The sequence below is a fragment of the Arachis stenosperma genome, chromosome 6, assembly GCF_014773155.1.
Source record: "Arachis stenosperma cultivar V10309 chromosome 6, arast.V10309.gnm1.PFL2, whole genome shotgun sequence".
Classification (NCBI taxonomy): Eukaryota; Viridiplantae; Streptophyta; class Magnoliopsida; order Fabales; family Fabaceae; genus Arachis; species Arachis stenosperma.
This window is the reverse complement of record NC_080382.1, coordinates 8,910,729-8,928,846: the sequence shown is the minus strand read 5'-3', so window position 1 is coordinate 8,928,846 and position 18,118 is coordinate 8,910,729. Positions and strand designations below refer to the sequence as shown.

The following is an 18,118-nucleotide window of genomic DNA, read 5'->3' as shown; positions in this document are numbered from 1 at the left end:
TTTCACTTATGTATTTTCAACAGTGGAGTTTCTGCACACCATAGATTAAGGGTGTGGAGCTCTGCTGTACCTCAAGTTTCAATACAATTACTATTACTTTTCTATTCAATTCTCTTTTATTCTTATTCCAAGATATACGTTACACTTAACTTTGATGAATGTGATGATCCGTGACACTCATCATCATTCTCACCTATGAACGCGCGTGATTGACAACCACTTCCGTTCTACCTTAGGCCGGGCGCATATCTCTTAGATTCTCCAACAGAATCTTCGTGGTATAAGTTAGATAGATGGCGGCATTCATGAGGATCCAGAAAGTCTAAACCTTGTCTATGGTATTCCGAGTAGGATTCCGGGATTGAATGACTGTGACGAGCTTCAAACTCCTGAAGGTTGGGCGTGATGACAAGCGCAAAAGAATCAAGGGATTCTATTCCAACCTGATTGAGAACCGACAAATAATTAGCCGTGCTGTGACAGAGCATAGGACCATTTTCACTGAGAGGATGGGATGTAGCCATTGACAACGGTGATGCCCTACATATAGCTTGCCATGGAAAGGAGTAAGAAGGATTGGACGAATGTAATAGGAAAGTAGAGGTTCAAGAGGAGCACAGCATCTCCATACACTTATCTGAAATTTTCACTATTAATTTACATAAGTATTTCTATCCCTTTTATTTTCTTTTTATTATTAATTTTCGAAATCTAAAACTATTCAATCTGCCTAACTGAGATTTACAAGGTGACCATAGCTTGCTTCATACCAACAATCTCTGTGGGATCGACCCTTACTCACGTAAGGTATTACTTGGATGACCCAGTACACTTGCTGGTTAAGTTGAACGAAGTTGTGAACCATGGTATTGGCATCATGTTTTTGGCGCCATTACCAGGGAATGAAAAGCAATGAATTTTGCAAAATGGAATAACACATGAATAACAATTTTGTCCACCAGTGAGCTAAACCAAAGGCGGTGTCCTCTCTAATGAAAGAGCAGAGACAAAATATTTGTAAATGGATTAGAAGGTTAAGGTTTCTTAATGGTTACATCTCCAACTTGGGCAGGTTTGCAAACGTGTCACAGGGTAGGCTTGCTGGGTTAAAGAATCAGAAGAAAATCGATCCTGCACATTTGCATGTGTTGCTTAATTGTGACCAAATTTTACCGTACCTCATGTGAGTTTTTTAAGTCTTGACAAATACTGCAATTAGTAAGATACTAATTTCTTAATCTAATTAAAACTTTTTTGTCCTCTGATGAATCATATAGGTTATTCCAAAAGGAAGATCCTAATACGTCAGGGTGCAGCTAACTAACACAACAGATTTGAAACTAGTTGCACTTATTTGGGACCCAATGAATAAGGGCACTAGCTACCCGATGTACACGATTAATGGATATCGGTTCCATACCTTACAGTGGTCGATCGGAAAGAAAACAGATAACACCGAAGTTTGGGTTCGCGAGGATTCAGGCGGGGGTCAACAACCTTACCAGATTGACTACCCTACTTTTATGAGAACGGTGGTTGAAACCGGTGAGCCCATCACCCTTAGGTCTATGATTATAGATGATGACATCATTGATCTTGAACTAGATGTTGACACACTTACACCACACGATGGCGATTTTCAAGAAAAAGATAGGGACGATGGCGATAAAAAAGAGGAAGACAAATTCGATGATAATCAGGTAAGTAAATCGAAAGAGGAGGATGATGAACCAAAGAAAGAAGATGATGAATCTGATTAAGGTTAATGTAAATATTGTTCTGTAATATGTATTTCTTTAAAAACCTAATTGTATTTGTAATATATATTTCAGTGACTGTAAACATAGTTCTGTGATTTTAAAATAGTTACCATTGTTTCAAATACTTCAGTTACCATCACTTGGTATTTGTAATTTATATTTCTTGTACTTCACATCAGGTTAAAGCACCATTTCAATTGTTAATTAATAGGGATATACTAAAGATTGACGGGAAAACAAATGAGGTAGCGCTAATGTTACCGTTATAAATTTTTGACGGTAAAGTCCAACACGATCTGTTTTCACGATTGCTATATTCTGTTGCACAATCTGATGGTAATTATTGTTGGACGAAAACATCTAACGGCAAATATTTACCGATGAAGTTTATGCCGTCTGATTGTTTCCGATGGTAGATCCGACGATATTTAAATTATCGTCGAATTTTATTCATTTTTTTACGATAAACCCGACGATACTCGGCATTTTTCTTGTAGTGTTAATTTGGTCTTCGTCTATTCATATAAAAATAATACGATTCTTAAAAAAAAGAGACAATACAACTCTTGATATTATTTTAAAACAATGCAAATTTTTTTGTTGAAAATTTTGTCAAATATTGACAGAAATTAAGTTTATGATGATTTATTTTACAATATATGGGATTTTAAATTCTACAAAATTTTATGTAACAAAAGGATCAATCACCACCACATCTCTCATTCCAATAATCATAATTTTTATCTCTATTACTTCTATTGTACCATCCTATCTCATCATGGTTATTAAATCCTATATCACACCACCAGCACTAACACCAACATCACCATCCCTTAGTTTTATTTCTAGTCTCACAATTTTTTTCTATTCAAAATTATTTTGTATTATACTTTTTCTTCATGCAATGGTCCTTCTTCATCTGAGCACCACCAGTGACAGAACTTTTTAAAAAAATAAACTTATTCTTATTGATGATGTATAACTCGTTCTGTCCAGGTGTAAGATCGCCTTCATCTAGGGGTGGATCTGGTATACGTCGACTTCAAGAGAACAAGCGGCGTTGGGTACCTACAAAGACATCCTGACGCTCAAATAAGTGAGAGTAAAGAGTGAGTTTAAGAATATTCTAAGTGAATAGCGTACTTCTTTCCTATGGAGTTTTTCTCTTTATAGAGGGTTTAAGTTCGATTGTGCTATATTGCGGTTATGTGATTTGACCTATTCTTGTGGTAACTGAGTTTAACGTTATGCTGTGTAATTACCTTTATGTCCTATACTTTGTAATAGAATCAATTCATTTTGTTAATTTGTCATGTTGTCGGTTTATAAGGTGGTTTGGTTCAAGCTATAATTGACGAATCATAGCCCCAAACTTGACCGGTGGTATTTTTCAATAAGACAAATTAAATTTAGATAATTTTTCGACCTATAAATCGACATTGTAATAATGAGGAGTAGCACACAAGCTCAATTTGACTACATTGAAAATGTCATGACAAATTGCTTCACAAAACTTAAAATTAGTTAAAAAGGCATACAAACAAAGCCAAAAATAAATTAAAATAGGTTTAAAATTGTGACATGAAAGAGGGAGAAAGCGAGTGATGATAATAAATGTCCGTAGTTAATTTTACAGTTATCTAGGAGGTCATCATGGCCAATTTTCAAGATGTGTGTAGTGGGTTGCCTTGATTAATGGCTTGTGTGGGTCTGTATTTGAAAGGTCTTTGATCAAGAGCATTCCTTTGATAACTAGTATACATAGTTACTTGACCAAAAAATAGTATAAGTGTTTTTGTGATCTTCGTTTTTCTCTTTAGAGTTTATATCAAGTTTCAAAGAGAAAAATAAAAAATGAGTAACAGAGGTTAGTATTTTTGCCACTTCTATTAATTTGTGTTTCTCTTTTACTTAGTTATTCTAAGATTTTGAGGATGGGTAAAAAGAAAGATAAGGATAAGGGAGAAGAGCTGGAAGAAGAAAAAGAGCTTGCCCCGATGAAGCTAACCCTTATTCTTGGGTAAATAGTAGTGTCAAGTCTTGTGCTTTTCTTTTTTATGATAAGTAAAGCCTAGATGAGTTGGGTCATAGGGTTGGGCGAGGGAAGAAGAAAATTTGAAAATAAGTGCTACTAATAGAGTGTGTCATAAAGAAAAGAGTTTTTAGTATTTTTATATGTATTTGTGTGATTTTTTGTGGAATTGAAAGTAATTTTTTTTCACAAACTTTGAGCATGGTGTGTTAACACAGTTGAGGTGTACATCCACCCAAATACGCCCTAATGTTTGGACATTTGTAAGGGATTTTAAAATTTTGATGGAGTTTTTAGAATTAGATTCTTCGTTAGAGGTGTTTTTTGCTATTTTTCAAGCGAAAAGGTTAAGAAAGGCACATGGGTAAATCTCAATAGTACTTCTGGCTGAGCCATTTTTACTCTTTACAAATTATCTAACAAGGATTTTAAGGAGATGTTTGTAAAAATGAGGTTGGCTGAGGATTACTATCCTTTTTATCTTGATGAGTTTTTAATGATGAGATTTCGATTGTGTTAGAATCCTCGGCCTAGGCAGAAATTAGGCATGGAAAGGATGGGCGAGACAGAAGAATATATTTTTGAAAATATTTGGGGAATAATACTTTTTCTAATAAGTTGTTGTCGGTGGTGGATTTGCTCTTTTTGTCCCTCTTGACGGGGTGACTTCCACCCCAATGCTGGCTTTAAAAATATGGTCTCGCGATTATCGCTATTGTTGACGTTCTTCCGATGCTCATCATCATCTCGACTGTTCTGTCGTTGGGCCAATAATTGGCTCACTCTTTGAACCTTGGCTTGCAGCGCCACATTCATAGCTAACAACTCGGCCTAAGTTGGTGGAGGAGGAGGTGGAGTATAGTCGCCTGCCTTTGTCGAATCCCTGCAAAAGAGGAGAAAAACAAATGGGAACGAAAATTGTGGGGTTACGTTAAGGTCAACCCTATGGTGGACACCAAATGTTCTTGTATGCGTAGCCTTACTGATGATGTATAACTCATCATGTCTAAGTGTAAGCTCGCTTTCGCCTACGGTGGTGGATTAGGTATACGTCGACTCTGACAAAACAGGTGGCGTTAGATACTTGTAAAGGCACTCCGATACTCAAGTAAATAATGAGATTAAAAGGCGAATTCAAGAATATTCTGAGTGAATATCGTACCTTGTCCTTCTAAGATTTTTTTTCCTTTTATAGAGCATTTAATTTCAAACGTCCTATAGTGCGGTTATGCAGTTTGAGCTATTCTTGTGGTAGCTAAGTTTAACTTAAAATGCGTAACTTCCTTTTATGTGCTATACTTTGTAACAGAATACATGCATTTTGTTAGTTTGTCACGTTGCCAATTTTTAGAATGATTTTAGTCGAGTTATAACTGACGGATTATTCGTTAATAACTTAAAACTCCAAATATTACAAATAAAACTATCACAAATTCAATTTCTATTAGTTTTGACAGATATTTTTACGAAAAAATCGTGTTATCTCAAAATAATAAGATTAAGAGTCACGTTGTCTCATTTTTTAGTAAGAGTCATGTTATCCTTTATATAAATAGACAAATTGAATTGAATGGTTACTTTAATCTCAAAAGCAAAGTTTTGAAAATTGAATAGGTCATTAAATTAAAAAATTAGAGACTAAAGGTTTAAATGTTCAATTAGAATTGAATTGAATATAATAAAATAATATATTTATGTATAATATATATTTTTTAGGAGAAAACAATTTTTTATGTTTTATTATTTTAAACTAATTAATAATTAAAAAATTATATCCGTTTGATTGATTAACTAATTTTTCGATTCTTTGAACGATTTGTTGTTAATTAATTTTTTAATCTAAATCAGACCTATCTAAATCGAATCGATCTAGTGATCGATTCTTAGTTAATCATATTGAACAGGTCGGTTTGTCTTATAACTATGCTCAAAAGAGAAAAACAAATTAAATTTGTTCGTAAGACTTTCACGCAATCACCTTGATCTGATATATGCATGTAAATAATCTCTTGTATGTTGTATTCCACTAAGAAATGAAAATGGAACCTTCGACCACGAATTAACAATCACCTTTTTACTAGTTTATTTCAATGCTAATCATCTTAGGTAGCTTGCCTAAGTGCCTAACAGAACTAGAACTAATTCTGTTTTATCATGTAAAAATATTATATTCCCACTAAACTAGAACGCAATACTACTTTAATAATGTTTCACCCTTTGACTATGACAAACGCATTATTTGGATTTCGTTCTCCCTTATTTTGTTTTTTACAATTGATTATGGTGTAATGCCATTGCAAAAAAGTTCTTCAATGTATAATTATATATATCTTAAATTTATTCTTTTCACTGTTACATAAAATCCTTTATAAAATAAGAGTCGAACCCACAAATCTAAACCAAAAGAAACACAAAACAATTAAATTCTATAACCACAGTTATCTCTTACTCCATATATGATACGGGTGAGCACGAGTAGCGGATACCCGATTACTCGTCCGAATCCGAACCGAACCAATTAAATTGGTTCTAAAACCAACGGGTAATTGGGTCTAACTCGAATTAAACTAATCATTTTTGTTAGTGATTGGTTCGGGTATCGATTTTGGGGATGTGGAACCCAAACCAATCCGCAAATCCGATCATATATTAATTAAATAAAAAAAATAAAAAAATATGGCTTTTTCATTAGACAATGATTATTCATTATTAATATGTTTGGATTTTAATGAGTTTAATTTTTAACGTATTTGGTGTTTAATATTTTTAGATTATTTCTATTGATGTTATATATTTATTACTTGTTGAATTTTTAAGATAAAAATTTGGTTTTTTTTTATGAATTTCAAAGTCATCGAGTACTCAATTACCTGAACCGAACCAATCCGTTTTTAATCGGTTTAGTTTGATTCGGGTACATATACAAAAAAAATGCAAATTCGAATCAAACCAAACCAATTATATTTTGATCGATTTAGTTCTAATTTTACCATAAACTCAAACCAAACCGACCCGTGCTCACTCCTAAATCTGATCGTTCAAGAAAAAAAGCATGTGATTCTATTAAATATATCATATATTTATTTTACTTTTTTTTTTATTTATTTTGGGTATATAACTATATATCACATTCATTATTTTAACTTTTTAAGTATCTAACCTTTTTTTTTTGGGTTAGTGACATTTTGAGTGTCTTGTAAGTACGGCGGTGTTTGATTCTAAAATCGCACAATACAATACGTTGAAAACAAAATATAAAGGACAGGGATATAAAAATTAGTATTTTTATATTTTATTTAGTGATAAATTAAAATAAATTATAAAAATTTAATTTATTTTTATTTTTTAATTTAAAAATTTAGAAAGAAAAATATAATAATAAAAGTATAATTATAAAAAATTAATAAGAATAATAAAAAATAAAAATAAATAAAAAAATAAATTATATTTTTTATTAGTGTTCATTATCTTTTTTATCAAGATATAGACACAAAATATACTAATTTAATATTTTTTGGGTATATTCATGTCTCATCTACTAAACTTAAAAACAGATACAACTTAAGGGATTTTCTTTTTTTAACAGAGTTTTATCAGTAGAGTTAAACAATTAGAGATTAGGGTTTATCCTTATATTCATACTAATTATGTGTTTAATTTAAGGCCCACTTCGGGAAAGGTCCATATAATTCAGAAGTCAGGCAATATATATAGGCCATTTTTGTGAAAGAATTTCTCAGAATGAACCGAAAAAAAAGACGCAATCCACAGATATTATTGCCGTGTAAGCCTTTAGTATAATTCTAACCCAAACGAAAAAAGGAAAAAAAATCTTTCGCACAATTGATACCATAAAGTGACTTTTATCCTTGTCCAAAAAAAAAAAAACTGACTTTTGTTAAAATCACAAGTTCGAATTTCGTTCTGTTAAAAAAAAAGTTCCAATTTCGTTCTGACGGAAAAATTTTGCTCTTAGATATTCCCATTTTTTATACGGAATCGCAAATAATTTTTATCTTAGTATTTTTATGAAATGTACTTAAATCACGAGAATATATATAATTAAAAATTGATAGTTAAAAATCGTTAAATAATTTTAATAATTTGACTATTCTATTTAACTATTTCCAATTATTAACTTTATATAAAAGCACTGCATATGAATTTTCATAGTTAAATAAAAAAAACCATGGTAAGATAACATTAAACGGATTAATTAGGGGCACTTAAGATAAACTCGAAGCTCACAGAGGCCATGGCAAGAAATAACCCTAAGCCTGCTTAGTGCTTCCACATAATAGCGTCATTTTCAATATTCTTTTTATGCAATTAGAAATAAGGAGTATGCCATTAAAGAACGAATGGTCTCAAATTTTGTACAAGGTAATATCATACGAAAGTCCTCAAAGAGTGTGCGTGAGCTAGAATGTTCAAGATTGGAGTCCACGTGGCTACTCCTGACACTCAAAAACTTGTTGATGTCAGGTCATGACATGGCACACCAACTTGACCCTCGCAACCACAAATTTGATGCTACTACTATTACTATAATATTATAGTTGGTGTTTTATATATTCTCGTCTAAATTCATTGTTCTACTTCTATCACACTATCTTGCACTGACTTCCTTCCATGTTCCAGTGGCTTCACAATTTAGATAATTACGGAAATGATTACAAGAAGAATAATCAAGTATTTCAAAGATATAATATCTTTAGGTGATATGAAACTCTAATAGAATGCATGTGCAATTTATTTGTGTTTTATGTATTATTTATGACTATCATTATTTAAATTGTTTTGCTCATAACTATTTTTAAAATAATGGGCAAGAATACTTTCTAGTTTCTATAGATAATTAGTGTCAATTCTTTAAATTTTTTATACATTAAAAAAATAATTTATAGATGACAAAAATAATCACTAAATTAAATATTTTGTATTATGTATAATTTAAGTATATTATTTTTTATATATATTTTAATTAAATAATCAAATTGTAACAATCAATAATCAAACTTATTTATATTAATATATTAAAAAAATTACAAGATATTAAATAGAAATTTATATATGTGATAATTGATTTATAGTTAAATTTTATTTTTTTTTAACTAAGACAGGGAGATTTGAATCTGCGATCTCTAGATAAATATGAAGAGATTATGTCATTTGAGTTATAACTCGTTGGCTAATTAAATTTTAATATACACATTATATAATTAGTATATTTAATACATTAATCATTAGAGAAAGTTTAGGAGATTAGCATTTTTATTAAAATTTGGTCAGCATTTAACTAATAAAATAAAAGTGAGTAATTTCATATTATTAGATATAATCTTACACCATTAAAAACACTAATAATGACTAATTGATAAGATTATTAAAAAGGTAAAATATGCTTTTTGTCCTTAAAGTTTGGTGAAAATTTCAAAAATATCCCTACGTTTTGTTTCAATTTTGTCCCAAAAATTTTCAATTTGCATCAAATATACCCTTAACAACTAAATTTTCAAAAATTTTAAGACCAATCTAACAATAATACATGAAAATTATGCTTGATTTGTTTGTGTTGAGAGTTGTTCTTATGAAATTGTTGATGAATTGGTCTTAAATTTTTTGAAAAATTAGCTGTCAGGGGTATATTTGATGCAAATCGAAAATTTTTAGACAAAATTAAAATAAAATAAAACTTAAGAATATTTTTAAAACTTTTGTTAAACTTCAAAAACAAAAAAATAATAAAATATACTTTACCCTTATTAAAAATATTAATAATAACTAATTAATAGCTACAAATTACAAAATCTACTATCTCCTAATACTCCATTAATCATTATGCATATATTAAAATTAACAACACTCAGCACGTATGTCGTAAATACATTGATTTAGTATTAATTTTTTTAAATATAGCAATTTCTATAAAGCATTCTAAAAAAAACTATTATTGGAAAGATTTTCCTTTTTTATATTCTTAAACGATATCCTTTGAAATCCTTATTTGAATCTGTTTGCTTGATATTCGGTGAATGGTAAAAATTAGAGTTTGCTGCATAAGAATCTGCATTGAATATTGGGATCCCCAGGCAATTCTAGCGCTTTCCACCCACGGGTTGCCCTTTCCAGAAACTTCCCATAACGTACCCTTCACCGTGGGATCACTTTCCTGTAACACGTGGACGAACCAGATCACAAGATCGTCCAAAATTGCATGATCAAATAAACATGAATAAAAATACCACCACCTCCTCCTCATTCCTTTCTTTATATATAGTACACACACATATAACAATAACCGCGTTCCATTGTCGAGAATCACAAACATAGCATTCAGTAAAACAATCAAGCTACCAAACAAAACCATCTAATTCCCTTCTTTTTTTTCCCTTCACCATCAACTATGGCACCTCCTGAGCTTGTTCCAACCGCCGCTGCTGCTTCCGCCTTCACCGCGAGAACTGCTTCCACACTCCCCAGGCGAGCCTACGTCACTTTCCTCGCCGGAAACGGTGACTACGTCAAAGGTGTTGTTGGACTGGTCAAAGGCCTCCGAAAGGTCAAGTCAGCTTACCCTCTGGTGGTGGCGATCCTCCCCGACGTGCCGGAGGAGCACCGTCAGATACTTGAGTCACAAGGTTGCATAGTCCGCGAGATCGAACCGGTTTACCCTCCTGAGAACCAGACTCAGTTCGCCATGGCCTATTATGTCATCAACTACTCCAAGCTCCGTATCTGGGAGGTATGTAAGGGAAATGTTCTTTTTTGTCATATAATAATATAGTTGTGTATCACTTTTTTTGACGAAAATATCCTTATTATGGTGTAGTTTGTGGAGTACAGTAAGATGATATACTTGGATGGAGACATTGAGGTGTATGAGAACATAGATCACTTGTTTGATCTTCCAGATGGAAAGTTCTATGCTGTAATGGATTGCTTCTGCGAGAAGACATGGAGTCACAGCCCTCAATACAAGATCGGTTACTGCCAGCAGTGCCCTGACAAGGTGCAATGGCCTGAAGAGTTGGGTCAACCACCGTCCCTGTACTTCAACGCTGGCATGTTCGTGTTTGAGCCATCCATGGAAACTTACCACGACCTTCTCAGAAAACTCCAGATCACACCTCCTACTCCCTTTGCGGAGCAGGATTTCCTCAACATGTATTTCAAGGACATTTACGAGCCCATTCCCTCGGTTTATAACCTTGTTCTTGCCATGCTCTGGCGCCACCCTGAAAATGTTGACCTTGATAAAGTCAAAGTTGTTCACTACTGTGCAGCGGTATGTTGTATTAACTCATTCAACTTTAATTTGTTTAATTATTATTAACAGTAAATTATTGGTTGATTAAATTATTGATTAAAGATGGTGGCGGGTAATGTATTCAGGGATCCAAACCATGGAGATATACCGGAAAGGAAGAAAATATGCAGAGGGAGGACATAAAGATGTTGGTGAAGAAATGGTGGGATATCTATCATGATACATCCCTTGATTACAGGAAACCGCCGCTATCCAGTGACGAAGCTGATCCATTTGGGCATGTAACTTCTGAGTCTCCCAAAGTCCCCTATCTCATGACGCCCACAGCTGCATAGATTCAACCTCAACAAAATACTCAAAATTTCAGAAAAAAGGAAAAATAAAAAAGAGTGGATTAGAGTTATAGACAGAAGAGTAGGTGCAACAATTAATTTTATTGCTATACTTTGCGGTCAAAAGAAGGGAGGTTCCTTTTCTCAACATGGACAAGTTGAACCGTCGCTATGCTGAGTGCAGTCATGGTTACTTGATTAAGAGGGAGCCCTCAACCAGTTTATATTTTTGCGGTTATTTCCCCTTTTTTTTGTGTGGGTTTGTTGGGTTGGTTATCTAGGATCAAGGGTCTGTTTATATTGGCGTGGCTTTAATTTGGTCGTTATTTTCATCCAATATTATTAACTATAAATACTATAAATTGTAAAATATGTTGTGGGTTTGTGGTTTTTCCTTTTTTTTTTCTTTTTCATTGGATTTTGCTATTGTAATATTTGGAGGCAATTTTCTAATGAAAAGAAAAACTTTCAATGGAACTACCTCATGCATAGCTCTCATGTCTTTTTCTATTGTGAAGTAGTATGTTGTTTTCTACTTTAAGTTGGTCAAAATTCTAAGGTGTGGATTATTATAAGTTGTCAAACAAATTTGTTGCGCAATCCATGTCCCTCCCTAGAAGGTGGAACTAGAAATTGACAAATGAAATGAAATTACCCTTCCTCTGATCTGTCCTCAATGATCCTCATATTGAAGCAAAATGTTTGATGAAACTAGTTGTTCTAAAACGTGTTCTAATGTTTGATTTTCACTTTCCGCTGCTATAAAATGTGAAGTTCCAATGATTTTGAATATGTAGATTTGCCTCAATTTTGGTCGCTATCAATGATGTCAACATTGATTTATAAACATAGAAAGGTTAATTATTAGGATTTTGGAATTTATTTACGTTCTTGGTTTCAAATTCTATTTCGGAATAATATAGTAACCTAACCACAAAAACTTTGCTAGTTTGCTTAGCTTTCTCGTGCACTTTCTTTTCCCAACCTTTTTAAATCGTCTCGCAATTTTCTTTTTTTCCACCAACCATGGGATATTGGAATCAACCTCACTAATATTTCAAGTATTATTGAAACAGATTTTCGAGAAAAAAAAAATACTATGTTTAAAGAAATTAAAAATGTACAAAACAAAAAGCCTAACAAAATAAAATAGTGAGTAACAAAACAAATAATTCTCTTTGTTATATATTTTATGCCACTTTTTTTTTATATTTAAAAATATCTAGTCAACTTTATCGATACTTCAAATTTTATAAGTGTGAAATTTTTTAAAAGAATGATACTATATTCAAGAAAATTAAAGATTTATTCAACTTTACCAATTTAAGTATGGGAACTCAATTTTTTAAATCTCGCGGATACCTCAAATTTTATTTAAATTTGGATTTTTTTCAAAAAAATGATACTATATTTAAGGAAATTAAATATGTATAAAATAAAGGGAGTAACAAAGCAAACAATTCTGCATGTTATTTTATGCTTCACACCGCTTGAATATATTTAAGCATATCTGGTCCATGAAATTTAAGCATAGGAATTCGATTCATTCAATCTCACCGATTTAAGTATGGAAATTTGATTCATTCAACCTTACTGATACCTCAAATTTTATTAAAATATTAATTTTTTTTCAAGAGAATGATACTATATTCAAGGAAATTAAAGATGCACAAAACAGAATGAGTGACAAAGCAAACAATTTTGTATGTTGGTGTATGCTTCAAGCCACTTGAATATATTTGAGCGTATCTGGTCTATGGGATTTAAGCATGGAAACTCGAGATACCTCAAGATTTATTAAAGGATGAAATTTTTTTAAAAGATGAAATTTTTTTAAAAGAATGATACTATATTAAAGAAAATTAAAGATGTACAAAACAGAACGAGTAATACGTGTTTAAAATGTTCGTGATATGAAAAATTTAAGTGTTATTTAAAAAATATTAATTTGACGTATTTTAAAATATTTTAATTTAATTTGATATATTTAATTTTATTTATTTAATTATTATATTAGGTCTTATGTTTGTGGGTTTAAAATTTTCTATATTTTAACTTAATAAGAGGTTATAAATACCTCATAAACTAGGGTAGTCATATTATAAAATGATTTACAGATTTGAAAACTCTTTTTTAGTTTCTTGATGAAACCATGGTGTGGATAATTAAAATTGAGGAGTCCCTCTTTTATTACATCGGAAAATTGGGTAGAAAGTTGAGGGTCCTTCTATTCAATTCCTAAACTATGGCGTTATAAGTTAGACGGAAGAGTCCTTTTCTTGTTTCATCAAGAAATTAGATAAAAAGTAGAGTGATTCTCTTTGTATTCAATTTCAACCTATCTTTTTTTGTTTTTTAATTCAATTACAATTTATCTTTTCTATTCAATTTCAATTCTTGTCTTGTTTATCTTTTATTTTTTTATCATTTGGTATCAAAGCTCAGATATTAGATTAATTCTTATTAATCTATATTTATTCTTCTTTTATCATAAAAAAATTCAATGTTTATCGCGTCTTTCTTTATGTTTTTCATTTGCATTTCATTATTATTGATTTTATTGTTTAAAATAAAAGCATACAATAATGTCAAAAAAAAGAAAAATATACAAAAAAAAAAAAAATAAGATAAAAAAATCTTTCTTGTGATTATTGTTCTCTTTATATAATATTTTGCTACGTATAAGATTTGAGGTCGAATTTTTTTTTTTTGAAGAGGAGGAGAATGATACGTGCTTCAAATATTCATGATATAAAGAATTTTCAAGTGTTATTTAGAAGATATTAATTTAAATTTTTAGAATGTTTTAATTTAATTTGATGTATTTTAATTTTATTTATTTAATTACTAGATTGGGCCTTATGTATGTGAGTTTAGAATTTTCTATACTTTAACCTAATAAGAGGTTATAAATACCTCATAAACTAGGATAGTCGTAGTATAAAATGATTTAGAAGCTTAAAAACTCTTTTTTGGTTTCGTATGAAATCCTAGTGTAGACAATTGAGGTTGATGAATCCCTCTCTTATTGTATCGGATAATTAGGTAGAAGATTAGTTCAATTATCAAACTATAACATTGATAAATTAGGTTAAAGAATTTTTTTTATTGTGTCAAAAAATTAAATAAAAAATAAAATAATTTTTTTTTACTCAATTTTAATCTATTCTTTTTATTTTTATTTCAATTATAATTTATTTTTTTTATTCAATTTTAGTTTTTGTCATGTTTATCCTTTTATTCCTTGATCAGGAGTGACAAAGCAAACAATTCTACTTTTGAGCATATCTAGTTCATAGAATTTAAGCATGAAAATTCGATTTATTTAACGTCACGGATTTAAATGTGAGAACTCGTCGATTCATTCAACCTTACTGATATCTCAAATTTTATTAAAAGTAAAATATAGCGTTTTAATCGTCATATTTAACTTTTTAATATTTTAAAATTAATTTAATGTTGTCTAAAGATCCATTAATAGAATTGATAACGAAATAAAATTGAGACAATTTTAAAATATTAGAGACTTGAATAGGACAAAAATATTGAAAACAAAAATGATATATAAAAATAAATTTTAATTTTATCCTTTAATAATATCAATTTTTTATTATATGTAATATTTAATTATTTTTTAATTACATCTAAATAAATTACACTTAATCATATTACTTTTATTTTAAATAAATTAATTCTTTTTATTAAATTACAAAAAATTGAACGCTCTTCGTTCTATCTTCTAAATTAGCATCTTTGATATTTTTGTTATCTATCTATAAAAATATAATATTTAGAATGGACATATTGATAATAAAAATAAACAGAAAGTAACATATGTTATAAAAATATAATTTCATCTTACACAGTATAAACATACCTTGTTATAAGATACTTATCTCCAACTCTTGAATGTCAAACTCAAATCCAAAGTTCACTGTCATAAATAATAAACATATACTGTAAGTGAACTTAGCTACCAACAATACTTAATAATTTAGACGGTAAAAAATTAAGTTAACCAAAGAAGAATTTAATATAGTTTCTGAAAAAATGGATTCAAAGTACGTTAAACAAATGCTTAGTAAGTGCACTAATGAAACAAGCACACTATTTTGCTTAGCTATCTAAAAACTAGTAACAACAAAACCATTGACAATTAATAACATATTTTAACCAAAAGACAAGTAAAAAAAAAAAAAGCCATTTAATTTAAAGAATTCTTGTATAATTTAAATTTCATTATAAAAAAAGAGATGAACTAAAATACTCACGATGATATTCAAAAAATTATAAGGTTTCAGCATGTATGTGCTATGTTCTACGTTCATTAATTTTCTTTAAATTCTATCAAAAATTCCAAAGAAAAGAATGTCCAAATGTTTTGTATCTATAATAATGTTATTTTTTTTATTTATATGTTATTTTAATACAAAAATTTAAAATAAAACAATCATAGTACCTAAAATTAAAATCTAACCAGAGAAATGAACATACTTCCATACAAAAAAGACAAATAACAATAAATATTTTTAGTATTAAATTTTTAATTTTTAATTATTTACCCTATAATTCATTAATTATTTCATTTGCTTCGTTTCAATTTTAAAAATTTAACTAACAATTCGAATAATAAATAGCAATTTACAAACAATTTCTAAAGATAAAGGATAATATTGTACTCTCATATAAGTACTCTTAAGTTAGTATATTTTTTTTTTGAAGTTCTAACACAAAGCTTAAACCTTTAAACTTGAACTTGAAACTGAAAGTGATCTAATTTAAAAAAATCCTAACAAAATATCATTTTATAAATGAAGTTTTTCACTTCCAATTCAACCACTCTTACTTTCAGCTAATTCATTTTCTTCGCACACTATTCGGTTAAAAGAAGTGTCTTTTTTTTCTTGTTATTATTATTTTTTTGCTTATTTATGATGGGAGATTTGGAACCGTGTGAATTCAATTTTAATCATGTTTTATGCTTTTGGGTTATTAAAAAAATGTTGATTTATGATTTTTTGCCATTTAAAAGCTTTGGACTTTTGAATAAACTATAACCATAATATTGATTCAATTAATCACTATACTTGTTGCAAATGAAACCTATAATGAAAAAATCAAATCAATTAAAAAGAGAAAAAAAAATAAAAATTAAGAAATCAAACATGCAGAAATCAATAAAAAATAGTTCATAATATCATATATATTTATTCAGCTTTTGAATAGAGCAATAATATTTAAACGGAGATTACCAGCACACACAAGCTAATATTAGGCAGCAGATACCCTCTACTATTGAACTCTATGGAAAATTCACATTACACAGGCTGAACCCTATCAAGAAAGCAAGCACAAAACGGTGAATTTGAGGAAAAAGAAACTAAAGTAAGAAGATAAAAAAAGAGCACATATTATATACAGTGATTATTTTTTCACTCTGTTTTTGAAAAAGAGCACATACTATATGAAAGTACTAATTTGAGGAAAATAAAAGAAGAGCACATATTATATACAGTGATTATTTTTTCACTCTGTTTTCGGAGAAAGTACACAATCGGAGAAGAGCACATACTATATGAAAGTACTAATTTACAAAGATGAAGAGGAGAAGGAGTTGTCACGACGATGACGAAACTACCGTGGCTTCTACACGACGACAGTAAAGCAACGGTAGCGCTGTCTGCGATGGAGGAGAGAAGTCTCTCCAAGTTTTAGAGACAGATTTTTCCTTCGTTGTGTTTTCTTTCCTTTTATAGAGCCAAACAGTGTGTAAGGGAGATAGAAGTAATTTTGTTCTCCTAGAAATTAAAGGAAGTTTTCGACAATATAAAAATAGGTTTAATTTGTTATCAGTGATAACATAATAATACTACTACAAAAATAGAATTTAGCTACTAAATTTTAGCTACGAACGTTAAATAATTATGATAAGAGTAAATTAGCATATCTTTTATTTATTATAAAATATAATTATAGCATCTAAAATTTGATCTTTTAAATTCGAAATTTATGCTCTTTTAATTCTATTTTTTTGAGTACTCTCTTATTTCACATTGACGCGCCATGAATAATTTTTTTAAAATAAATTTATTAATCTATAATATTATTTTTTTTAAATATTCAAATATTAACACAGATTTATGAAATTAAATCTAAAACTATAAAAAATGAATTTAGACAAAATAAAAAATTATAAAAATAATATTTTAATATTTACATTAATTATAAAAATAAAATTAATTTAGCTAAAATAATATAATTTAGATAAATAATAAAAATTTAAATAAATTTTAAGTAGAAAAAAATTTTCAGTAAATCTTTTACTAAAAATAAATTATTTTATCATTTGTTAGATTTAAAAAAATGGAAATAAACTAAAAAAATTTGTCTTTATTTACATAGTTTAGCATTCATTACATATTTTTGTGAGTGCTTATTATATGCATAATTATTTTTTTAAAATTATTTTATAAAATTATAAATTAAATTTTTTATTTATATTATTATTTAATTGATATATACTATTAATTAGTTATTTTATCATTGTTTTTAGTTATAAAAATTAATTCTAATTAATTTATGAGTAATTACTCACTCACGTAGAAGTTCGTAATTTTATTAAATAATAAAAAAATTAATTTAAAAATTTCTTATAACAATTTTATGTGATAATTAATTTGTTTAACGAAATAAAATTTTAGTAACTTAGTAATTAAAATTTATT

At 29.3% G+C, this 18,118-nt stretch overlaps 1 protein-coding gene across 1 annotated transcript; it reads left to right on the top strand.

The window, feature by feature from the left end:
• The first annotated feature begins 10,082 nt into the window (after positions 1-10,082).
• LOC130932725 (galactinol synthase 1-like) lies at positions 10,083-12,073 on the top strand. The gene is made up of 3 exons (XM_057862133.1): positions 10,083-10,537; positions 10,625-11,080; positions 11,188-12,073. Exons 1-3 carry the CDS (start codon positions 10,199-10,201, stop codon positions 11,395-11,397), a joined length of 1,005 nt encoding a protein of 334 aa, XP_057718116.1. The 5' UTR covers positions 10,083-10,198; the 3' UTR covers positions 11,398-12,073.
• The last annotated feature ends 6,045 nt before the right edge of the window (positions 12,074-18,118 follow it).

What these genes read in the sequence shown, in the direction of transcription:
- LOC130932725 (XM_057862133.1), top strand. Translation starts at nt 10,199, where the DNA reads ATGGCACCTCCTGAGCTTGTTCCAACCGCCGCTGCTGCTTCCGCCTTC. An exon ending in CCAAGCTCCGTATCTGGGAG is followed by an intron (nt 10,538 to 10,624) that starts GTATGTAAGGGA and finishes ATTATGGTGTAG; the next exon opens with TTTGTGGAGTACAGTAAGAT. An exon ending in TTGTTCACTACTGTGCAGCG is followed by an intron (nt 11,081 to 11,187) that starts GTATGTTGTATT and finishes TAATGTATTCAG; the next exon opens with GGATCCAAACCATGGAGATA.